This window comes from Gobio gobio (assembly GCF_949357685.1).
Source record: "Gobio gobio genome assembly, chromosome: 2".
NCBI classification, from domain to species: domain Eukaryota; kingdom Metazoa; phylum Chordata; class Actinopteri; order Cypriniformes; family Gobionidae; genus Gobio; species Gobio gobio.
The window spans coordinates 65,203,403-65,229,290 of NC_137098.1; the positions used below are offsets into that span (position 1 = coordinate 65,203,403).

The window sequence follows — 25,888 nt, forward strand, 5'->3', positions numbered from 1 at the left end:
GTTGTTTACCCAACTTCAGTATTTTGAACAAATCGGTTGAATCGAGACTCATTAATGAAGTCCTTTCTCACCATCTACTGGTGTAATGATGTAACCTGCAGAAAGAGTCCCTGAAAAAAATATTTATTTAACAAGCATTTTATTCCAAAGCAGAGGTTTGTTTAATTGGTTACATTAGATTATTTTAACAAAAAAACAACAAGAAAATAAGATTTTCATCAAACAAACTACATGCAAAATTACATGCACAAAAACATTTCACCACTGTATGTTGATTTTGTATGTTGCACACTGCATACATCACGTTTTTCTTTCACCTAGTTAAACTGTGTTTCACCTTTTAAATGATTAACCCATATCCCCTCTCCCAAGTGTGAGAGTGCTGGCAACATACTGAATCTATGGTTGTGAAACAGTAATTGTTTATTTGATGCTGAAAGACTCTTTTAAACTGTTCTCTGCTTGTTTCTTTGTGATAGATTTCCACATCAAGGGTATATCAGCAGGGCGAGCATTGTACTCTTCAGCAAACTTATCATTGAACCGGGCCATCACATATTTCCAGTAATCTGAGGCCTGTATACTGGCATCTGCTGGGATGTGCCAGTCAGGAAAGATCTCTCTGTATCTTTTATAAGGATGAGACTCAAAATTAGTCTGGAAACACTTAAAACACTGTGCTTCACTGTGGACATTTGTTGAGCAGATGTTAGTCACTAATTTTTTTTTTTGTTCATTTATGTATCGACCGAGTCCCTGAGGTCTGTGAACTGAAGCACAGTGGTCAGTGTGAGCTTCTCCACCAGCCTCACAAGGAGCACTGCAGAATGGACACTGTTTCCCACATCCAAACACTCTCTTGAAGAGCTCATCCTGAGGTTTCATCTTGAGCTTGCAGAGTTTGCCCTGTATGTCGACTTTCTTCAGTTGTTCCTTCAGTGTCTGTTCCATCTCCTCTACAGATTTATTTAGCCAGTCAGCAAATGGCTCTTGAGATGCATTGTTTAGGACCATCACTGTTTCTAGAGCATCTTTGGGAATTATTAGCTTTTGTTCAAGCTTCTTGCATATGCAATGTATGAATCCTTTGATGCCATCTTCATGTGTCTCCTTCTGTGCCATTTTGACAGCTTCTAGCATCTCTTTGGTTATTCCTCGAAGGTGACCTGCCTCCAACTCAAACACTTCATGTCCGTTTGAAAACTGTTTGTTGATTTGATCCAATATCCAGCCCTTGACGAAAAGCTCATAGGAGCTGATGTATTTTACATACTGTTTGAAATCATCTTCAGTCACAAGTTCCTTTAAGAGGGAGTACTGGAAAAATGCACGAGTGCTGAACTGAAATGCATTTTTACCCTGAATCATTTTGTCAACAATGTCTGGACCCAAGGAGCTGTAGATGAAAGTCTCAACTGCAGGCATCAAGCACAGTTTGGTGAATTCTTCTGCCTTTCTCTGACACTGATCACGATCGTGGAACAGGTCCTTGAAATCATTCTGATATTTGTCTTTAAACTGATTAAGGCATCTGCGTGGGTCATTCTCCTTGATGAAACATTCGTGCATGTCTTGGAATGTTCTTGCAGAAAACCCACAAATGTGCAATTTCAGGGACAGTTCAAATTCCTCTGAAAACCCTATGTTCTTGTTGGACATTAATCTCTCATCAATTGTGTGAAGGATCTCCTCAATGTAGGTGCCATGGTAATCTAAACTTCTTTCTCCCTTGTCCTGGACAAACTGGTAGCATGTCTGAAAGATATTATCTGCTAACTGTTGTAGGTCCTCTGCAGAGTTGTCATGGATCATACGTTTAAACCACCTTTTGAAACAGAATTCTTTAGTGATTTTGAACACCTCTCTTCCATAATTCACCAGTTTTACATTCACTAATTGCTCAGCAACAGAACCGCTTTTCTGTTTCATGTTTTCTCGGAGTTGCTTGAAAACACAATCATATATATTTCTTTTCTTCAATCCAGTAAACGACAGCTCATTTATGGTTTCTTGCCATATTTTTTCAAAAAATCCATCAAGCTCTTTGTCAGTGATTTGTGCCTCGCTCTCTGAGCTGTTGTTTCTGCGTAACTCCTCCAGCAGACCCAGCACTTTTTTCTCCATTGTATCAGTGAATGTTTTCTTGATGTTGTCCAGATTATTCATTCCTCTCCTAATGTCCACTGTTGCCTCAAGCTGCATCAGCAAAGAGCTCTCGGTTTCCCTTCTGAGACATTTCACACTGTTCACAAAGTCTTGTTTGTACTTTTCCACAAGGTAGACATGACCCTCAGTTTGTTCAAAGTACTTGGAAAGATTTTCCATTGTGGTCTTTTCCAAGGTGTCAAGCTTTGTGACAGCTTCTTGCTTCAGTTTGCATAAAAGATCTTTCATATCTGATTTGTCAGATTTCAGTTTGAATGTCTCAAAATTTGACACTCTGGTTTCAGCTTGAGTTGACCAAGAGTGCATCTGCTTCTTGAAAGACCATTCCCATTTGTGGAATTCTGTGCACAGTCTCATGTATGCATCCGCCACCAAGCTATTCCTAAAGCTAAATATGAAGTTTTCAAATTTGACTGCATTCCACAAGCTTTTTATCCACTCCAAAAACTCTGTTATGTTGTTTCCAGATGTTTTGTTTTTGCATTTTCCAATTACTTCAATCATGTTCTTTTTAAGGTCATAGACGGCCTCGGAGTAGCCAGCGTTCACTGGTGCCATTGGAGGATTTCCATGCCAGAGCCCAGGGATATACCAGTTGCATGTCTCTGGATCATACTCAATCACATCAGTGAACTTTTTATACTCCTGCTTGTTCTCCATTTTAGCTGCTGCTTCTGTCATCTCATTCAGTTGCTCCAGCAGAAGCTTTCGATCTCTCATGTTCTTGTCATGGGCTGATACATCAGCAACATTTTGATGGACGAACAGACACTTTGGTTTTTTACCTACTTCCTTCATTCTGATGAAAGCATGGACTACAATCTGCAAAATGTCCTTCATCTCTGTGGAATTCTCCATTGCGATGTTGATGATTGTGATGTCACTCAATCCAACAACAAGTGTGGCTAATTCATTATCATGTTCATGACTATCATCTAGTTTTGCCAGTTCAGGGGATTTCAGGCCTTCAGTGTCAATTATCACCAAATAATCACAGCCAAGTTTTTTCTTGATGTCCTCTGTGACTTTGATCAGCTGCATAAAAGCTCCTCTGGTGCATCTTCCACTGCTGACGGCAAACTGAACTCCAAACATGGTGTTTAGCAAAGTGGACTTCCCTGTGCTCTGGACTCCTAAAACTGTGACCACCATGATTTTATTGTTGGGCTGCACCAAAGAGTTCAGATACAGAAGCACATCCCTCACCCATCTGAGAGGAATATTTGATGCATCTCCATCAACCAGTTCCAGAGGAAAGCCATCCAACATCAGCTCAGCACATAGCCGGGGTAGGTGTAGCATTTGTTGACGTGATTCTAAGTTTTCTGGAAGCAAAACTGCGGCTTCATAGAGTTGGCCCATTTCACGCAGGAAGTGCTCTATTCCTAAAGAACTGTTAGAGATCTGTTGGTCAAGCTTTGCGATTTCCTCTTTGTTTTCTGAAAATTTCTGACACTTTTCTTTGTACTGTTCACGGAGGCTTGAGAGGCTTTTTCGGGAGAGATTGTCAAGGTTCATCCGCATCCACTTCAAGAAGTAGGACCTCTCCTGGCTCGAACTTAGTGCACTAACAAAGCAGGACATTGCCTCTGAGATGTCATATTTACTTTGTTGTTTTCTGAGTTCAGTCTTTTTAATCTGAAGATCACTCTTGTATGTCTCTATGTTTTGATCACCAGCTTTCCGGAGTCTGCATTCCTCTTTTTCCAGTTTTGCTAAATCTTTCCAGATTTTGCCTTGAAGGGGAAGCTGATCTTCCTTGAACTGCAGTGTTTCCTGTATATTTTTCGTTAAGACATCTGCATTATTTTTTGCTTTCTGACATTCTTGAATGTCTTCATCAACTTGAAATCCGAGTTCATGTGCTATAGTGTCCATTCTCTCCAGACATGCTTTTTCTGGATGATTATTAATTATGTGATTTACTACAGAATGCAGATTTTTGACAAAATTTGCATCGTTTTGATTGGTCTTCAGAATTATGTTGTTCTTCTTTAAACTCATTTCAGATGCTGTCTTTTTCAGCTGCTCCAAATTAAATCCTTTGCTTTGCACGTTGCCCACTAAGAAAACCTGTGCTTTAGCATGTTGGTCGGTGAGTAACTTGTAGTTTGTGTCCAGATTGTCAAAGAACACAAAAACTGCAGTGGAGGTCTGGCATAAGAAGGAGTACTGTGTTTCAAAGGTCCTGATGTCACCTCTCAAGTTTGCAACAGCCACAGGTTCAGGAAAAACATCAATGTTTTTGTTTCCACAAGGTAGATACCAGCCCATCTCCACCAATCCATTTGATATCTTTCTTGGAACGTCTCCACAGTCCATGTCACAATGTACAAAAGTGTCATGATATTGTTGGGGGTTGCTGAGCAATTTGTTTAAGATCTGAGATTTAGAAATGCTGCAGTCACCAAGTCTAACAAAGGACACTAGGGGGAGCTCAGAGTGAACAATTCTGTCCTCCACAAAACCTCTTTGGTCTGACAAGGAATGAGGTCTAAATTTTTTCACAATATCTCTCATGGCCCAAAGCATGTAAGTGCACTGTTGCGTGTCACACTTTGGAAGAAGCAAAGGAACAGAGAACTGACACATTGACATTTTTGAGACCATTTCCTGTTGGAGGAAACAATCTGAGCAAAGGAAAAGGGTGGTCACTATGTCTAAAGGGTTCACACTGCTGTTCTGGTCTTTAAAAAAATCAAATGTATCATTGTAAATATCAACGTCTGACCAATCTTCACTTTCATTACATGAATATTTGACACTTCTTGCAGTCACATTCACCATCATCAGTTTCTTCAGGAACAGCCATGGCAAAGATGATAGCGACTGGGCTGGCTCATCTGTCACTGACCTTGAGTCAATCTGTAGCACATCGCTGAGTGACAGTTTGTTCGGGTAGTACTGCTCCAACCCCAAATCATGTAAGAGGCTCTGGATGTTTGTTTCTGTTGAAAAAGCAAGTGTTTTGTCATTTGTTTCATAATAGACAAGACGACAAAATGAAGACTGTAAAATGTCTTTAGTGAAAATTTGCTATATTATACTAACTGGTTTGAGCATATGTCACTGCTTCTTTACTTCGGCTGCCATTTGGAAGCACTGTTGTAATGTGAAAAGAGTACTTCTTCCCAGGACTTAGGTCACTGAAAACCACACTGCCTGATTCAGCCATCTCTTCTTGAATGATTCTTCCATTCTGGAAGCAGACTACTTGAAACTTCTTCTCTTTACAGCCAGATGCATCCCACATAAGAGTAACTGATGTGGTGCCCACATTCTCAACCTTGAATTTGTCAGGTGGGACTGGCCCTGTAATAAAAACATGAAAATACTTATTTAATGTTGCTACTTTGTTTAGTCACAAATGACACACCTTACACAAGTTAATATTGCATGAGTAGATTAAAATACAATTACTGGTGCATGCAGTCACTTCAACTCCCACACTCCGATCTCCATTTGCTGAAACTGACACAAGACTGAATGTGTACTCAGTCCCTGGACATAGATCTTCTACTTCTATGGCTGTGGCATTGGAGATAGAGGTCTTTGTAGTTGTAGGACTGAAGTAAGTCAACTCAAATGTAGATATGCTGTCTGGGCCATCCCAAGAAAGAGTAATAGAACTGGTCCCAATACGATGCACTAAAATTTCACCTGGTGCCGGGACATCTGTGGAAACAAAAATCATACATTTCCAGCATCTTGATAAATTATTGCCAGTACTCACTTATTTATTACAGTCAATATAGGGATACAGTCACCATTGCTTTCTATATGTGATTCAACCACATAGATGTTTTAGAAAGGCTACAAACAGTTACCTCTGCCTGGACAAGACATACGTTTTCTTTGTTATTACATGACCAGAGAATCATGCACAATAAGAACTTCTCAGGGAACAAGGGTTAAAGTCAAAACCTGAAACGTTCCCTTTCGAGGGAACTTGTGCTGCTTTGAAGACGACACTATGGGGAACGGATACGCATTGAGCCACACTGACTAATGCCTGCCCTGGTGTGAAGCTGTCCAGGCACAACTCAGGATGAAAGCACTTGTGATCCGGGTGTGTAGGGAAGCCCAGCCTGCCACGTCACAGACTTCCTGCAGGGAAACCCCAGACAAAAGAGCAGGCAGACCTCGTAAGCCAAAGAGATTGCCTCAACAAATAATTTGCTAAAAAGACTGCTTTTAGACCAGGGAACCCTTCCTAGGCGACCCAAAACACACTAGTAACTGATCTGACTTTCTCCAACGAAAGGATTTATGCACATAGGCCTCTAGGGAAACAAGTGAAGCTTTTCTTGGGACACCAACACATGAGGTGTTATAGAACAACCCACGTAAGTTGGAACCTTATATACATAGCCCAGTGTAGGGTGGCGAATGGCTTTCAACCTCCTGGAAGCGAACTCCAGACAGAAAGGAGAGACAAAAAGGGCCTGTAAGTCCCTCACTCTCTCAAGGAACATAATGTCCAGAAAGCTCTTTTGAAGGTTAAGAACTTCTCTGATACAGACTCTATGCATTCATAGGCTGCCAGGGATAACCTTTCTAGAACCAGAGCCAGCTCCCAAGCTGGAACCCTGACATGAGCTGCTGGCCTCTTAAATGCACCACAAAGGAAACCAAGTGGTGCCTCCCCAAAGGTCCATCACTTAATGGTCCGTGGAAGGCAGCTTTGGCCACCATATAGACCTTAAGTGTGGATGGGAAAAGACCACCAGAGAAAAGGTCTTAAAGCAACTCCAGCACTGAAGCCACTGGGCAGTTAACTGGGTCTAACTGACGCTCTCTGTACCATACAGTTTCCTAGCTCTAGAGTTTATGATGGTCTCAACAACCTCAACCTCAGCCTGGTCCAAGTTCAGTTTGAGATCTCTTATGCCGAACATAACCTGCTCCGGAGCAGGTTAGCTGTGGAGCTTAAGTTACTATGACGATGAACACAGCTAAAAGCCAAGCCACTTTCATGATACCTAAAACCCAGGATTGGCGCAATCTAAACTTACCTGGCCAGCCAGCGAAACTGGCTTCATGGTACAGGCCCCAGATTAACTCCACTGTCTCGGGATGGAGTCTCTATCCCCCAGGCCTCAGCCCCTGCCTCAACAGGAATTCTGGTCCCCAGGGATATACATTGCCTTGAGAGACAACAATTTGCTCTGGGACCACAGGAGGATCTGATGCACCAGTCTGAACAGAGGGCACAATCTCAGGTCCCCCTGATGATTTATATAGGAGACCACCAACATACACTCACCTAAAGGATTATTAGGAACACCATACTAATACTGTGTTTGACCCCCTTTCGCCTTCAGAACTGCCTTCATTCTACGTGGCATGGATTCAACAAGGTACTGAAAGCATTCTTTAGAAATGTTGGCCCATATTGATAGGATAGCATCTTGCAGTTGATGGAGATTTGTGGGATGCACATCCAGGGCACGAAGCTCCCGTTCCACCACATCCCAAAGATGCTCTACTGGGTTGAGATCTGGTGACTGTGGGGGCCATTTTAGTACAGTGAACTCATTGTCATGTTCAAGCAACCATTTGAAATGATTCGAGCTTCGTGACATGGTGCATTATCCTGTTTGTGAAATACTCAGCCTGGCCCGTCTGGCACCAACAACCATGCCACGCTCAAAATTGCTTATATCACCATTCTTTCCCATTCTGACATTCAGTTTGGAGTTCAGGAGATTGTCTTGACCAGGACCACACCCCTAAATGCATTGAAGCATTGAACAGGTGTTCCTAATAATCCTTTAGGTGAGTGTATTGTCTGTTCAACCTAGAACATGATGGCCCCTGAGGTCTGGGAGGAAGTACCTCAGTGCTAGAAATACAGCCATCATCTCCAAGCAATTTATGTGTCATGAAGTATGATGCTCTTTCCACAGACCCCTTGTGAAGCGGCCCTCCATGACCGCTCCCCAGCCCGTGAGGGACGCATCTGTTGTCACAATCTTGACAGGGCACCCTAAAAACTGGGCCTTGAAACAAGAAACATGGTTTCTTTCATATGACAAGGGTACGAATGCATCAGCGCCCGTGTTGCTACAGTTTCTTTGAAAAAGTAATCTGATTACTGATTACTCCTTTAAAAAGTAACTTAGTTACTTTACATATTACTTGATTTTAAAAGTAACTAAGTTTGATTACAAGTTACTTTATGAGTTACATTCAGCAACTGCCGACAACACCCCTGCCGCCTCAACATAAAAATGACAACCGTTTTAGCCAACGCTCACTTTATTGGAAGTGCATTTTTAACAGTAACGTCAACAATGTGTCTCCTGACATTTTAAGTTGTCAGTTGAAAAAAAAAAAACCTTTTTTAATAAAAAAAATTATAAATACAGTCTTTCTTGACTTCACTTAACATAAGTACTCTCCCAGAGATGCAAGAAGAAAAAAATTTACAAAAGAAAATGACAAAAATAGTAACACACAGTGACTTGGCTAAATTACTTTAATCTGATTACTGGTTTAGAAATAGCAACGCGTTAGATTACTCGTTACTGGAATAAGTATCATAATATCGAACTATTGATTGACATACCCCTTAATCGTACCGCAGAACTTTTTGAGGTATCAGAAAATATTGTATCAAATCATGATGAACCGTCCAATTTACACCCCTATAAATAACTGTACTGTGTGTGAACGTAACCGTATTAAGGACTCAAATACAGGACTGACAACCGTATTCTCCTGCTACCCCAAATCTTTATTTGTTATATAATATATGATATAACAGGCAGATATGAACAGTGTCACAATTTATTCCAAAAATATCACATTTTCCAAGTGTTCCAAGGCCAAACGATTGATTTGTGTACACTCTAAAAATGCCAATTAATAAAATTTTGGAAGAGCAAAAAAATATATGTTGAACTAATTTTCTTTCTTGTGCTTAGTTAAGAAGACTATTATATTAAGTCCGCAGAAATATATTTGAAAAACATTCAATTAATTGATATTTTCAAATCCAGTTAACATTTAGAATTGCAAATGTTGACTGGACTAAAAAAAACGCAAATCCAGTCAATATTTTATGAAAGTAGGCTATTAAGGCCAACACAATATTTTACACACAATATTTTACGATGGAAAATATATTTTTGTTTGTGCTGTTGAAATGGGCTGTTAGAAATATTTGATAATATATCAAAACAACATTTGTGAAATTAGATGTATTTTTGATGTTTTGTTTATGATGGTAGGCTTATCTGCATTATGATGAGAAGATGGATAACACTTTACACTTCTATATACATATTTAATATAAATATATAGTTCATTAACATATGTAGTTAATTTTTGAATTTAATCTGCCTAATTTTAATGAATAAATACGTACAAGAGTTCATTGGACTTCTCGGAAGGATCTGTATTGCTCGTTTGACTTCGCGGAAGGATCTGTATTGCTCGTTTGACTTCGCGGAAGGATTGTTACAGATCAAAGGACTTCGCACAGTTCGCGGGTTTCTTTCACCCAGGGCCGTTTAAAGAAATTTGGGGGCCCCAAGCAAAATGAACATGGAGGCCCCCCCAATACCCAAACACACCCCACCCGCACGCACGCAAAGCCTACAGGAACCACAGCATAGCCATACAGTTTAAGTTCACCCACACTTTATATAAATAAAAAGGTTTACAGTGCAAAATACTGTTGTTGCATATACTGTGCATAAAATTAGAAAACATTTGCAAAAAACACCACTGTATCATTAAAAAAAAAATTGTAAAATAGTTACTTTGTTAAATAGTTAATAAACAGTACCAGTAAAACGTGGGTTGTCCTGATACTGTACTTCAAAATGTAACAGTGTAAAAATTGCCACAGAATAAAGTAATTGTTCAAGATCCATTGGTAACTTATAAAAATAATGTCATATATGCAAACTGTCACTACCGTATATCCCGACACTAGCACATTAATATAAGCTATGAAAAAAGCATGTTCCTCTGCCTCTTTCTGGTTAAATAATGTTTATAATAATAGTTAATATAGCATGCTATATTATTAACTATTCCAGGTTATTTATGCATAGCATAAATAATAGTTAGTATAGCATGCTAAGCCACTTTCATCAAAACCTATTACAAAGCTATAGCAATGTCATGTCATTAAATACGATAAACAGTGATTCTGGAACAGATCTGCGTCTTCCTTATCCCGTTAAAAAAACATATTACAGTATGTAACCATATTCCGTCCGTTCTGAAAAAAAAAGTTGCACTAGTTCGTTACAAGCAGCATTTGCCCTCAGGCAGGTAATGATAGCTAAAATAAACATATTTTTGCTAGCCTAATGTTACCTGCTGCAAACTTACACCATTTTTGTACAAGACAAGTAGAGCTATTTTATCCAGTGTAATTTATCACTTAACACTATCTTGTTTTTTCTTCTTTTCTGGCTTCCTGAAGCATAAAATGCTGCTTCATGATAACTGCCGAGGAGGTTTTGTATTTTGCCGGCAGCAGAGATCGCGCGTAGTTGGCTGGCTGCTGTCAGCGACTACTAAGAGGGGCCCCCTTAAGGGGGATCCCGATAACAGTGTCATTGCTGCATTGACTATCAAAGGGGCGCTCACACAGTTTGTCGTTTCATTTTATTCTTAACCTGTCGTTGTCTTGGGGCGCCAGGTCAGCTCGGGGCCCCAAGCAATTGCTTGTTTTGCCTGCCTTGCCGCGACGGGCCTGCTTTCACCAGGAGACAGCATATCAGCAGCAATTTTGAGGGTGCACTTCACGCGTCAGGTAAGTGGTAATGATTAAATTGCAGACAAAATGGGCCCTATCTTGCACCCAGCGCAATTGACTTTGTACACCGACGCATGTGTCATTCCTATTTTGCACCCGCGCAAAGCGCGCTTTTCCCTCCACAGAAGCACGTCGCTAAACTAGTGAATGAACTTGCGCTCCCTGGGCGGTTCAGCGCAAAAAAGGAGGCGTGTTCCGGCGCAAACAATCCCTGGTGCTATTTTGCTGTTCCATTAAACAATTGCGCCACTGACCAGAAAAAACCTAGTCTAAAGTCAGTCGCGCGTTGCGCGTTGTTCATTATGCTATTTTAAGGGCGCATGCTTGACCATAATGTATAACGTGCACAACGCGCATACACTTTGCTCATGTAATCTACACAGATGCAACAGTTATTTTTGCAAATCATAAATTGTTACACTAAAAAAATATTAACACATGAGATGACGGAAATCATTGTGGTGTGCCACGAAGATGTGAAAAAATAGGCATAAATCTAGCTTACAAATGATTCAGGCTAATTGTAAAAATTAAGGATAAGACCTGTTTGCCCAATAGTGGCAAGACATATATGTATATAAGGACATCTGACAAATTGGTTTGTCCGTCAAGAACCAGGAAAAAAAAATCGACTGAAAAACTGAAAAAACTGAAAGACTGAAAAAAAAAAGACTGTGAAATCACCTTTACCATAATGTACAACATTACAACTTCACTTCTCTGTCTTTCACTGCTCTTACAAGAACATCAGTCTCCTCGGCTGTGAACCGCTCCTGGCGTGCGCCTGGTAAATACGCCATAATAATAGCAATCCATAATGGAACTTGCGCACCTGCTTTTAAAGGGAATGTTGGATGACGCTCGGATTGGTTTATTCACGTTACGCCCAAACCACACCTATGAATAATGAAGCTACTTCAGACCAACCCATTTTAGTATCATTTCCCGCCGGGAAAATAGCAACAGCGCCGAGACCCGCCCACAAAGTTACTTGCGCTTCGCGCTTTGACAGTTGCGTTTCAGATCGTTAAAATAGGGCCCAATGTGTTGATAAAAGCGTAAACTAAATTTAATGTTATTTGTGTAGATATTTAACATTAGAAGTGTTTTGTAAGTTATATATCCAAGGGAAATGGAGATATTTAAGTGATGTCTATGTCAAGTTCACTCGTCACCGAATAAATGCTCATATAAAACTAACGTTAATGTTAATTATTTTATGTAAAAACTTACAAAGTTGAACATATTCGATGTTTTAGTATTTATCAGCGTTTTATGAGGAATCATTAACGATATGTCCCATGTCAATGAGAGCGAACATTATTTAAGCCGCGTTTCCACCAGCAGTCCTACATCACCGGACTAATTTGCCTAATCTTCCCAGTACTTTAGACCGAGAGGGAGTAAAATCTTTGCGTGGCAGGGGGAGCTGCCGTAAAAACCTGCCAGGACTGAAGGCACCTGTCACAAAACCCGTCACTGATCAAGGCAGCTCCTCTTAAACCTGCCAGTGCTGGAGGCAGCTGCCAGTCTAGTAGATGCGTGTGAATGAGGACAACGCTGTTCTTTTTTTCACAATATGTAATTCCGCCGTTTTTACACAAACTACAGTACGCGAGAGCCACTACGGTACGCACAATAGGTCAATATTCACCACTAACCAAACGCTTTTCGCCTGCCTCAAGATCTCTCACTGTTTTAAAGCTGCCAGACACACAGACTGAAGCACGAAAGCAACGTACAGTGCTTTCATGCTCTTATTTTAGTTATTCGCGACCTTACCATGTATTTTATCCACTCATTTGTCTGTAATGGAGCCCGCGTCCCGTCACCTAAGCGGTGCGTCCGCCACAGCTTAACGTTGCGCCTTCCTCGAGATCAGCAGGCAGTGCAATCATGCACTTATTTATCTCTTTAATTAACATTTTATTCCATTATTTGTGTTTGTATAGAACGTGCGTCCTAAGTGTTGCGCCAGCCACAACTTAGCGTTGCGCCTGCCTCGAGATCTCTCCGTGTTTTACAGCTTCTTAGACCCAGATTGAGACAGGAGAGCAACAGACAGTAGAATCATGCACTTATTTACCACTTTAATTTATATTTTATTCCGTTATTTGTGTTTGTATAGAACGCGCGTCCTAAGCGTTGCGCCAGCCACAACTTAGCGTTGCGCCTGCCTCGAGATCTCTTCGTGTTTTACAGCTTCTAGACCCAGATTGAGACAGGAGAGCAACAGACAGTGCAATCATGCACTTATTTACCACTTTAATTTATATTTTATTCCGTTATTTGTGTTTATATAGAATGTGCGTCCTAAGCGTTGTGCCAGCCACAACTTAGCGTTGCGCCTGCCTCGAGATCTCTCCGTGTTTTACAGCTTCTTAGACCCAGATTGAGACAGGAGAGCAACAGACAGTAGAATCATGCACTTATTTACCACTTTAATTTATATTTTATTCCGTTATTTGTGTTTGTATAGAACGCGCGTCCTAAGCGTTGCGCCAGCCACAACTTAGCGTTGCGCCTGCCTCGAGATCTCTTCGTGTTTTACAGCTTCTAGACCCAGATTGAGACAGGAGAGCAACAGACAGTGCAATCATGCACTTATTTACCACTTTAATTTATATTTTATTCCGTTATTTGTGTTTATATAGAATGTGCGTCCTAAGCGTTGTGCCAGCCACAACTTAGCGTTGCGCCTGCCTCGAGATCTCTCCGTGTTTTACAGCTTCTAGACCCAGATTGAGACAGGAGAGCAACAGGTAGTGCAATCATGCACTTATTTACCACTTTAATTTATATTTTATTCTGTTGACAAATGAGTGGATAAAATACATGGTAAGGTCGCGAATAACTAAAATAAGAGCATGGAAGCACTGTACGTTGCTTTCGTGCTTCAGTCTGTGTGTCTGGCAGCTTTAAAACAGTTAGAGATCTTGAGGCAGGCGAAAAGCGTTTGGTTAGTGGTGAATATTGACCTATTGTGCGTACCGTAGTGGCTCTCGCGTACTGTAGTTTGTGTAAAAACGGCGGAATTACATATTGTGAAAAAAAGAACAGCGTCGTCCTCATTCACACGCATCTACTAGACTGGCAGCTGCCTCCAGCACTGGCAGGTTTAAGAGGAGCTGCCTTGATCAGTGACGGGTTATGTGACAGGTGCCTTCAGTCCTGGCAGGTTTTTGTGGCAGCTCCCCCTGCCACGCAAAGATTTTAGTCCTACTGTTTAGACCGCAGTGGAAACGCAGACAGTAGCAAGTCAGGGGGGAAAAAGTTCCTGTAAAAAAGTTCCTGGTACAAATTGTTCCGGGTAATTTCGGTGGAAACACGGCTCAAGTCTCACCACCAAAAGTTCCCTAACTTTGAAAAAGTACTAACGTTACCCCGGGAGCAGGGCCGTTCGGAGGGGGAAATATTTACCCGGAACTTAATTTAGACCCTGGTTCGTGCGGTCGAAACACACCGAGTAGGCTACCACCCCAAAGTTCCTAGTTCCTGGGGAAAGTTACTGCGGTGGAAACGCGGTTTTACGTTAACGTGGTCTTTAACCACTTTAAATAATAAAATTTATGTTAGTGTTAAAAAAACTGTAATACTATAATGTATTTTAGTCTTAATCTCAGCATGTTGTGTGCTATTAATTCTTCTTAAAGGGCTCCAATGGCGTTAAGACGTATTATTTACTTTTCACTTTAGATATAACCAACTGTGTTTATGTAAACCTTGCATGTATTTGACAGTATTAGCATGAATGATAACTAATGGTAAACATACTGTACTTTTTAATTGACCTGACAAACAGTACATTATTAATAAACATTTAGAACACAGAATTTCTCCCCCAGGGGATTCCGACTCCACCCGACCCCCACCCTAGTAAACATAATTTATGTAAAGTACCTTATTCACGAGAGAGAACCTGCATTTTATATTATATTTTAAATGGGTAAAATGACCATTTTGCTGATTCTTCAAGGTGCTTGTGAACACTTGACCACAACTATTTAAATTTGTGTTAACCTGTGTATTTCTATTTCTTTTATCTAACATGCTTCAAACCACAGAGGCCATGATATTGAAACACTGACCAGAGGGATGCAAATTGGTCTCCTTAAGACAGTGATTGAAGCTGGAGGCCTAGATTCAGCGTTGGATATGGCTGTAGTGGTGGAGGAAAAAGTGATCCTGAACAACCTGGTGGATATTCCGACTGCCTTTGGTGTTCTTTTTGGATTGATGTATGCCCAGTACATTGACTATCCCAAACAGTGGAAGTACCTGTTTGAAGCTGTGCAGAAAGTCTTTCTGGGCCTTGATTGTGAAGTATGTTCTGCTCGGGTGCAGTCACTGAGAACCAGATTGCTTCAGATGTTAAAAAAATTATTAGAATATTTATAATTATAATATTGTGGCGAACAGCGAGGCCGAGGGACCGTGAGGGCGGGACGAGGCGGCACTCATCAGGGAGGATGAGCGCCAGCTGCACGCCGCAGCGATCTCGGCCCTCACGGAGGAGTGAGGGACTATAAAGGAGGAGCGACGACAGTGAGGGACGAGAGAGGACCAGGCCTGGATTTTGTGTTATGTTTTGTTTTAGTTGTGGTATCCACTGCAGTCGTCCGTGAGGGGCTGCAGCCTTTATTTTCACTTTGTGTTTATTTGTGTTTGTGTGTAGGCGGCAGTCGGCCGCGAGGGGCTGCCGCCGCCATATTTATTTTGTCTTTATTTTTGATTAAATACATTGATTGTTCGCCGGTTCCCGCCTCCTTCTTCCCGTACAAACAACCTTTACTACAAATATGTTTAGAAGGCATAGGAAGTTTATGGATTGTTATAATGCCAAATAATAATCAGTTGTTTGTTTAATGTTGTTTTTGATTACTTTTGATAAAATAGTCGACATGTTTTTTTTTATTTTCATGTTTTTTAAATGTATTGCAATATCAAACTAACTTTCTACCATTTTACTAGAGTTTATTATTTAATATTTCATTTATTGTTCTCAGTTCATGAAATATTAGTAAATGTTTAGAGATGAATTGAATTGTAATGAAAATGAATTTTGGATGATAAATGTTATAAATGCAGATGATACAATGTGTTTTAATTTGTTTTTGTTGCCCTCGCTATAACATTTTTTAATATGTATTCATCAAACTAACCTCCTCGTTGAACTGCCACCTTAACGTGGTGGAGGGGTTTGAGTACCCGAATGAACCTAGGAGCTATGTTGTCCGGGGCTATATGCCCCTGGTAGGGTCTCCCAAGGCAAACAGGTCCTAGGTGACGGGTCAGACTAAGAGCAGTTAAAAAAAAACCTTATGATGACCAAAAAAAAGAGGACCGTGACGTCGCCCGGTACGGCGCAGCCGGGGCCCCACCCTGGAGCCAGGCCTGGGGTTGGGGCTTGTATGCGAGCGCCTGGTGGCCGGGCCTTCCCCCACGGGGTCCGGCCGGGCTCAGCCCAAAGGAGCGACGTGGGGACACCTTCCCGTGGGCCCACCACCCACAGGAGGGACCGTAAGGGGCCGGTGCAGAGAAGATCGGGCAGCAGTCGAAGGCAGGAGCCTAGACAACCCGATCCCTGGACACGGAAACTGGCTCTTGGGACATGGAATGTCACCTCACTGGCGGGGAAGGAGCCTGAGATTGTGCGTGAGGTTCAGAGGTTCCGACTAGAGATAGTCGGAATCACCTCTACGCACGGCTTGGGCTCTGGAACCACACTCCTCGACAGAGGATGGACTCTTCACCACTCCGGAGTTGCCCATGGTGAGAGGCGGCGGGCTGGTGTGGGTTTGCTTATAGTCCCCCAGCTCTGCCGCCATGTGTTGGAGTTCACCCCGGTGAACGAGAGGGTCGTTTCCCTGCGGCTTCGGCTCAGGGATAGGTCTCACTGTTGTTTGTGCCTACGGGCCGAACGGCAGTGCAGAGTACCCGGCCTTCTTGGTGTCCCTGGGAGGGGTGCTGGAAAGTGCTCCGACTGGGGACTCCGTCGTTCTACTGGGGGACTTCAACGCCCACGTGGGCAATGACAGTGACACCTGGAGGGGCGTGATTGGGAGGAACGGCCCCCCTGATCTGAACCCGAGTGGTGTTCAGTTATTGGACTTCTGTGCTAGTTACGGTTTGTCCATAACGAACACCATGTTCAGGCATAAGAGTGTCCATCAGTGCACATGGCACCAGGACACTCTAGGTCGTAGGTCAATGATCGACTTTGTGGTCGTTTCATCTGACCTGCGGCCGTATGTCTTGGACACTCGGGTGAAGAGAGGGGCGGAGCTGTCAACTGATCACCACCTGGTGGTGAGTTGGATCCGATGGCGGGGGAGGAAGCTGGACAGACCCGGCAGACCCAAACGTACTGTGAGGGTCTGCTGGGAACATTTGGCCGAGTCTCCTGTCAGAGAGATCTTCAACTCCTACCTCCAGCAGGACTTTGACCGGATCCCGAGAGAGGCTGGAGATATTGAGTCCGAATGGACCATGTTCTCCACCTCCATTGTCGCTGCGGCCGCTCGGAGCTGTGGCCGTAAGGTCTCCGGTGCATGTCGAGGCGGCAATCCCCGAACCCGGTGGTGGACACCGGAAGTAAGGGATGCCGTCAAGCTGAAGAAGGAGTCCTATCGGGCCTGGTTGGCTTGTGGGACTCCTGAGGCAGCTGACATGTACCGGCAGGCTAAGCGGACTGCAGCCCGGGTGGTTGTGGAGGCAAAAACTCGGGCCTGGGAGGAGTTCGGTGAGGCCATGGAAAAGGATTATCGGCTGGCCTCGAAGAGATTCTGGCAAACCGTCCGGTGCCTCAGGAGGGGGAAGCAGTGCCCTACCAACGCTGTTTACAGTGGCAATGGGCGGCTGTTGACCTCAACTGGGGATGTCGTCGGACGGTGGAAGGAATACTTCGAGGATCTCCTCAATCCCGCCATCACGCCTTCCATTGAGGAAGCAGAGGCTGAGGAGGACTCGTCCATCACCCAAGCTGAAGTCACCGAGGTGGTCAAGAAACTCCTCGGTGGCAAGGCACCGGGGGTGGATGAGATCCGCCCTGAGTACCTCAAGTCTCTGGATGTTGTGGGGCTGTCTTGGCTGACACGCCTCTGCAGCATCGCGTGACGGTCGGGGACAGTGCCTCTGGGATGGCAGACCGGGGTGGTGGTCCCTCTTTTTAAGAAGGGGGACCGGAGGGTGTGTTCCAACTACAGGGGGATCACACTTCTCAGCCTCCCCCGGGAAAGTCTATGCCAGGGTACTGGAGAGGAGAATACGGCCGATAGTAGAACCTCGGATTCAGGAGGAACAGTCTGGTTTTCGTCCCGGTCGTGGAACACTGGACCAGCTCTATACCCTCTACAGGGTGCTGGAGGGTTCATGGGAGTTTGCCCAACCAGTCCACATGTGTTTTGTGGATTTGGAGAAGGCATTCGACTGTGTTCCTCGCGGCATCCTGTGGAGGGTGCTCTGGGAGTATGGGGTCCGGGGTCCTTTGCTAAGGGCTGTCCGGTCCCTGTACGACCAAAGCAGGAGTTTGGTCCGCATTGCCGGCAGTAAGTCAGACTTGTTCCCGGTGCATGTTGGACTCCGGCAGGGCTGCCCTTTGTCGCCGGTTCTGTTCATAATTTTTATGGACAGAATTTCTAGGCGCAGCCAGGGGCCGGAGGGTGTCAGGTTTGGGGACCACGCGGTTTCGTCTCTGCTCTTTGCGGATGACGTTGTCGTGTTGGCCCCTTCTAACCAGGACCTTCAGCATGCACTGGGACGGTTTGCAGCCGAGTGTGAAGCGGCTGGGATGAGGATCAGCACCTCCAAATCCGAGGCCATGGTCCTCAGTCGGAAAAGGGTGGTTTGCCCTCTTCAGGTTGGTGGAGAGTTCCTGCCTCAAGTGGAGGAGTTCAAGTATCTAGGGGTCTTGTTCACGAGTGAGGGGAGGATGGAACGGGAGATTGACAGACGGATCGGTGCAGCTTCTGCAGTAATGCGGTCGATGTACCGGTCTGTTGTGATGAAGAAAGAGCTAAGCCGTAAGGCGAAGCTCTCGATTTACCGGTCAATCTACGTTCCTACTCTCACCTATGGTCATGAGCTTTGGGTCATGACCGAAAGGACAAGATCCCGGATACAGGCGGCCGAAATGAGTTTTCTCCGCAGGGTGGCTGGGCGCTCCCTTAGGGATAGGGTGAGAAGCTCAGTCACTCGGGAGGAACTCGGAGTAGAGCCGCTGCTCCTCCACATCGAGAGGGGTCAGCTGAGGTGGCTCGGGCATCTGTTCCGGATGCCTCCTGAATGCCTTCCCGGGAAGGTGTTTCGGGCATGTCCAACCGGGAGGAGGCCCCGGGGAAGACCTAGGACACGCTGGAGGGACTATGTCTTCCGGCTGGCCTGGGAACGCCTCGGTGTACCCCCGGAAGAGTTAGAGGAAGTGTCTAGGGAGAGGGAAGTCTGGGCATCTCTGCTTAGACTGCTGCCCCCGCGACCCGGCCCTGGATAAAGCGGAAGAAGATGGATGGATGGATGGCATCAAACTAACTTTCTACCATTTTACTATTTCATATTTAGGGCCCAAGCCCAAAGGGCGCAGAGCCCTATTGTTCTTCCTCAGATTATTCTTTGTTTTTTTTTTTGTTTTTTTTTTCGACTTCTCGGGTACTTTTGGGGCACTTAACATGCTCGAAAACTCTTGAAACTTCGCACGGGCGTCGGAATGCGCGGCCATCAGAGCCGGGCTGAAGCTGGTACCCGGGCGTGGCAGGGGGGCTCGACAGCGCCCCCTAAAGTGGGGTCTGAAAACTTGGTCCATATATCAAACACACTTGCACGTACGTATGAAACTCGGTACACATATAGACCTCATTGGGCCAAACAACTTTCGTGCTCTAAGTTATGCGTCAGCCCTACAGGAAGTGAGCTATAATGGGTTGTTCGGAAAACGCATGCTCTGGAATTTAATATACTCCTCCGAGGCCATTGTTTCGATCATTGCCAAACTCGGTCAGCATCAAGTGAACATATTCAGGATGCTAAATTGCGAGCGGATTTTTGATATCTCAAATGGTTTGGCCGTGGCGAAGCAACGAATTTATGGCGAGAAAAGGGAAACAGGAAGTGTGTTATAACTTGTGCAAACATTGACTGATTTGGATGAAACTTCAGCTGTGTGTTCGTTGTAAGAAGCCGATCACATGGATATGACTTTTGTGAGTCAAAGTTATAGCGCCACCAACTGGCAGCAGGAAGTGTGTCACTTTCAAAAATGCTTTAAATCACCATCTTATTTTGACCCGATTTATTTCAAACTTCATCAGTATAATGTGAAAACATGACAGATAGAGACTTATGAAATGGATTCCTGAAATTTCAAATACTGTTGCCATGGCAACGTGTCAAAGTTTAATAATCTTTTGGCTGTTCTGAGGCTCTTAGCATGCTTGAAATTGCTTGAAACTGCTTGAAACTCAACACACACATCAGAGATATCAGTCAGTACACAATGGCAAAGCCTCAGAAACGGGTGGGGAGGAGGGGCTCTCTAGCGCCACCTTTTGACAAAAGTGAAGGGCTTCGTTTCATCTACAATCACCAAACTCAGTATATATATTGACCTCATCGAGCCGGACAACTTTCTAATTTACAGTCATTAGCTCCGACCAACAGGAAGTCAGATATTTTTGTTTGAAGGTGAATTTTTGATTAAATCGGGGTCTGAGTTTTTACGTTCTCCTCGTAGGCGATTTATTCAATCTCCACCAAACTCGGTCAACATGAAACAATGATACTGAAGATGCTAAAATGTGAACGGATATTGGATATCTCAAACGGTGTTTCCATGGCAAGGAATTAAATAAGGACAAAAAAGGGGAACAGAAATTCTCTGTGTCTGCTGCTCTCCCCTCAATGAACACAAGATGGCAGCATTGTATTAGTTTTGAAGCAGGATAAAAAAAAACTTGTTTCTCTCTCTCTCTCTCTCTCTCTCTCTTGTTTGTGATTTATGAGGACACAAATTTGTATAATGACATGGGTATTAAACTGGTATTACAACGTGTATGTGTGTGTGTTTAAAAACATACTAAAACAATGTTTTATTCAAATGTAATCAAATAGCTTTAAAATAATCATACTATTTTTCAGATCAATATATTTATTTTATTTAATATATTTCTTCTGAATATTTATTCTCTGTCTGCCCTCCCCTCACTAAAAGGTAGCAGTGTTGTTATTTTTGAAACTCTCTCTCTCCGTGTGTGTGTGTGTGTGTGTGTGTGTGTGTGTGTGTGTGTGGGCATGTTTTTGTTAAATATCAGGACACAAATGTGTATAATGAGTGTGTATATATAGTGTGTGTGTGTGTGTGTGACTTTCTATTTATTTTTTATATTGGACCACACATATTGATTTCAAATATATTCAACATATTTTTTTCAGAGAGCGAAATAAAAAAAACTTTCTCCCACCATTTAGATTTTATTTCTTTTTGTTGTTAAAATCTTGTGAACCTTGTTCAATGTGCAGAGTGCATCTCTCTCAGTCCTTCCCCTCCCCCCTCACTCTCAGGCTCACCCTGGGTGTGTGTGTGTGTGTGTTTGAGTGTGTGCGCGCACGTGTGGTGTGTGTGTGTGTGTGTGTGGGGGGGGGGGGTGTGTCTCTCTCACCCTGTGAGTTTGTGTGTGTGCCTTTCTCTCTCGGAATGATAATTTACCCCTTTCGTATCATAGACTATTACAAAAAACTATCACTTTAGTGTGAATAAGTAAAAAAGAACTACAAACACCTTGAATTAAATACTGGCCTTCTGGACTTACAAAATTTTGAGCAGGAAAATATAACTTTTATTTATTTTATCCTATGACATTAAAATGAATCTAGATTTAAATTACATCATGGGTGTGGCTTGTGGTGATAGTGGCACCAGTTGCTGCGGTAAATGTGGCATATTCGAGCGATTCTAAAATATTCTCCTGTTTAAATGCATATTGCCTGCCGTGCACAGTTAAGCTGATGCCACCGGCGTGGCGGTGCCACCGGCTTGGGCCCGTCATCGCTGCTCGCAGCTTTAATTTATTTATTGTTCTCAGTTTATGAAAAATTGGTAAATGTTTAGAGATGAATTTTGTTGTTGTAATGAAAATGAATTGTTTGTATGATAAATGTTATAAATGCAGATGACACAATGTGTTTTCAATTGTTTTTGTTGCCCTCGCTATAACATTTTGTTACTAGTTCCACAGCAATTTCTAGTAATGATTAAAACAATTTAAAAATGACAAAACCCCTAATTAAAATGTTTTAGTTGAATTAATTATGAAACAATTTGAATAAACGTACATTTTAATGTTGAAGTCAAGTTTAAGCCAACTAAAAAATATTAATTCAAGTAACTTTAAAACTAATTGAGTAAACATACATTTTAATGTTGAAGTCAAGTTTGAGCCAATTAAAAATTATTAATTAAGGTAAGAATTTGTAACATGAAATTGAGTGAACATAAAAAATCGTTTCATAAATAACAGTTGTTGTTTTTTACTTTAATACTTAATTACATTAAAAATGTAGTACGTTCTTACTTTTACTCAAGTAAAAATAAAATTACTTGGAAAGTAAAAATACTTCACTACTGTCTTCTGCTGACTACTGAACTAGGGAGCTGATTGAGACACACCGATTGGTTTTCATGTGTCTTGTAAATGATTGCGTCATAAAATGCAGGCAGCCTATATCTTTTGAATGAGAGATATGTGTGTGTGCGCACACAGAGCAGGATCATTTTCAGCTATTAAAACCCTAAGTTTCACTCGTTTCATCATATAAACAATTATTTTCATTAAAACAGAAATGACAGAAATAAAGTCAGTCTGGTCAGTAATAAGTGAATCTGGTAATGCTCTTTGTGGAGTTGTTTAATCCTCCTCTGCTGAGATCTTGAGTTGAGAATTGAGAATTACAGCGCCACAAACTGGTCTGGCATGTATACTGAATCGTTTTGTGTCAGTATCAGTGGTTTCGTGTGTACGCAGATATTTCTGGAGATCGGATAGAGAGAGCTCTGGCTTTGTGTGGATGTGGCGTTAATGCCTTCTTTTATCTTCAATTGATTTCACCTAAAGCTGTGGCTGAACTCAGTTGTAGTTCTTTGCTGCGTCCCAATTCGCCTACTTATACTACGTCCTAAAAGTATGTACTCTTTTTGTGAAGAAAAAGTACATACTTTTGAGTGTGTAGCAGAAAAGTATGCAAGCTTTGGGACGTACTACTTCGTCATCTTTAACGGACTCTGTTGCTTAGTTACGTGAGTCCCGTCACCGTAAACTACCCTGTCAATCATCACCACAGTTCAAATCCTCCACATTCAATTTAATTTCCTACCGTATCGGAGAGAAATGTAGTAGCACGGTTGTCTGCCATTCGTGGGTCTTTAATGCAGAGACTCCTCTCATGTGTTTGCAAAGTTAATGGCCAAACGTATCATTACAAAAGTTCTCAATGCTGCTGCAGGTGAAATATAATGTGGCTAACATTGAATAAATATCTTTTCGTCAGGTTAAATACTAATAATTGCTCACTCAAACCACTTTATCTAATCCTCTCCACTTAACCGTCAGACTCGCGTAACCATCATGTTTGTAGTTTTTTTTAACACTTTTTAGCCGCGTTTGTATTTCTCGCAATGGGTTGTGGGCAATATCAGCCGTTAGAGTGCGCATCGATCTGCACTTCGAATTCTGACCGGAAATAGTAGACCATCCGGGAATCTTTGGAATACTCTTTTCAACATACTACGATTTGGGACATACTAATTCTTTTTTCGAATACTATTTAGTACGGATAGTATGCGAATTGGGACGCAGCACTTGTGTTTCTCTTTCCTTCAGTGATTCTGCTCATTATCATCAGGTGTTTGTCACTAATGCTCAATCATCACTTTATCTCATTGACATCAACACTGCTTCAATGGTACTTTAACTCAGATTCAATGATCTATGCTAAGCTATGCTAGAAGTGCTACTGCCAGACCCGGAGATCGGCTGAATGGATTCGAAAACTGTAAAACTCAACTGTTTAACTCTAGGGGAGCTGGGAAATGAGCCGATTTTCAAAAATAGTGGATTGTTCCTTTTAAGTTTATTCATTTGTTTATGTTAAAACTATGTAATCCAAATGCATGGAAAATTTATATGCAATTCAAATACATAAATATTATGTTTAGACATAAAAAAATGTTGAGTGATGTGAGTGCCATCAAAATAAAAGTCCTGCTTCTAACACAATGTCCAATCAGAAAAATGTATCAGCCGATGACGAGCATCAATATGTGACGAGTTGAGAATGAGAATGTAGAGATGATACAAGGGTAATTTTGTTACCTTGTAATTTGGCAACTTCTTTCTTTTGATGTGACTCAACAGAATGTGTACATGCTTGTTTGTCTTCAATGTCTTCACTTGCAGCTTCATTTGGAGTTTCCTTCATCTGAAAGTTTTTCAATTGTTAGTGGCATGCAAACTGTGCGTTGAGACTGCATTTGTTTAAATCTAAATATGTCTCTGAAACTCTAATTTTTTCACAAGGCTGTTTGGAAAATCTGCCTTGTGAAAAAAAGAAGCTTTAATGCTTACGTCTTCTTCACTGGGGCAATCCATTGCAACTGTTTGGGAATTGTCTAAGACTCCTAAGAAGAGAAAGCAGATGAAGTAATTACTTAAATAATTCATTCAATAACTGTTAAGTGAAGTAAAGTAATTTAAATGGTGGCTTGATTTCATGTTTACAATAAATAACCTCACTTTACAATCTGCAACACTCCCTGGGGTCATGGTTTAGTGTGGGAGAAAATAACTCCCATAGTTGATATAGTTACTCATTGTTAAAAAAAAAAAAAAAAATCTGTTCTGTGCTAGACTAACTGAGACTTGTTACAGCACTTGCATATTGTTGCCCTTGACTGTTCTAGTTACTTCTATTGCCCTCATTTGTAAGTCGCTTTGGATAAAAGCATCTGCTAAATGACTAAATGTAAATGTATTTAAGCTGTTGTGTAATGTTTTTTAAAAATTACACAAAAACGCCAGAAAACCTACCTTCGGATTATATACCTGATGAATAGTTTAAAGTGGCTGTAAAACATCAAACATACTCGGTTACTTATGTAACCTTGGTTCCCTGAGAATAACGGGAACGAGTATTGTGTCTTGTTAGAAGCATATGGGAAAACTCCTTTTCTCGAAAATATTGAGGCCTTTATTTTAAAACGTAGTGCTGCTGCACAGCCAACATAGTGCAGAGCTGTAAGAACGCTGATTGGTTGGGCTGTGAGAACTGCACAAAACCTATGGTGAGGCAGCATATCTGCGCCAACCAATCGAGGCGCGTCCTGCCAACAGAGAGCAGAGGCCGCCAAAATGGGCGAGGCCTCTGACTGTATTGGCCCATTCCGCCATAGGATTCAGGTTAATTTGACTGAAGCAACAATAGCTAGTCGTGAAGCTCACTGATTAAGCCGTCTAACAATACTCGCTCGTGTTATTCTCAGGCAACTGAGGTTACGTAAGTAACCGAGTACATTCCCTTTCAAAAACGGTTCACTCGTATTGAGTCTTGCTAGATGCATATGGGAACACAGTTCAATCACGTCGTGCTATTAAAGCTGAAAGACTTTGCTCTGAACTCCAGCCTGAGGTAGTAAGGCCTGAAGCATTAGAGTAGAACTTAGTCAGAACGGGGCCCAGACAAAGGTCTACTGGATTGGGCTCCTCAGAGGCCTACACTCACTTAAGGCGTTTTCACACCTAACTTGTTTGGTCCGGATTTTCGGACTTTTCAGTTTGGTCCTGTAGATCATTGTGATAAATGATCTGTACTTAAGTACAGTGCGATTTGTGTACTATAATATGTACTGGGCTCTTTAAGAACGACCTTCCCCCTTTGGTGCGCATGTACCAAGTTGACACG

At 42.4% G+C, this 25,888-nt stretch overlaps 1 protein-coding gene across 2 annotated transcripts in view; it reads right to left on the reverse strand.

Annotated features, from left to right (window-relative positions):
* Positions 1-318: 318 nt before the first annotated feature.
* The window catches only part of LOC307122809 (up-regulator of cell proliferation), a 40,010-nt gene continuing 14,440 nt past the window's right edge, over positions 319-25,888 (reverse strand). Inside the window, exons 2-5 of one of the 2 annotated variants that reach the window (XM_079811032.1) lie at positions 24,556-24,608; positions 5,587-5,841; positions 5,218-5,478; positions 319-5,114 (exon numbers count right to left, since the gene is read on the reverse strand). In XM_079811032.1, coding sequence (XP_079667158.1) covers positions 424-5,114; positions 5,218-5,419 — 4,893 coding nt within the window. In that variant the 5' untranslated portion in view covers positions 5,420-5,478; positions 5,587-5,841; positions 24,556-24,608 and the 3' untranslated portion in view covers positions 319-423. Of the gene's footprint in view, positions 5,115-5,217; positions 5,479-5,586; positions 5,906-24,555; positions 24,609-25,888 lie in introns of those variants that run through there. The other variant, XM_079811031.1, reaches the window with a different exon arrangement.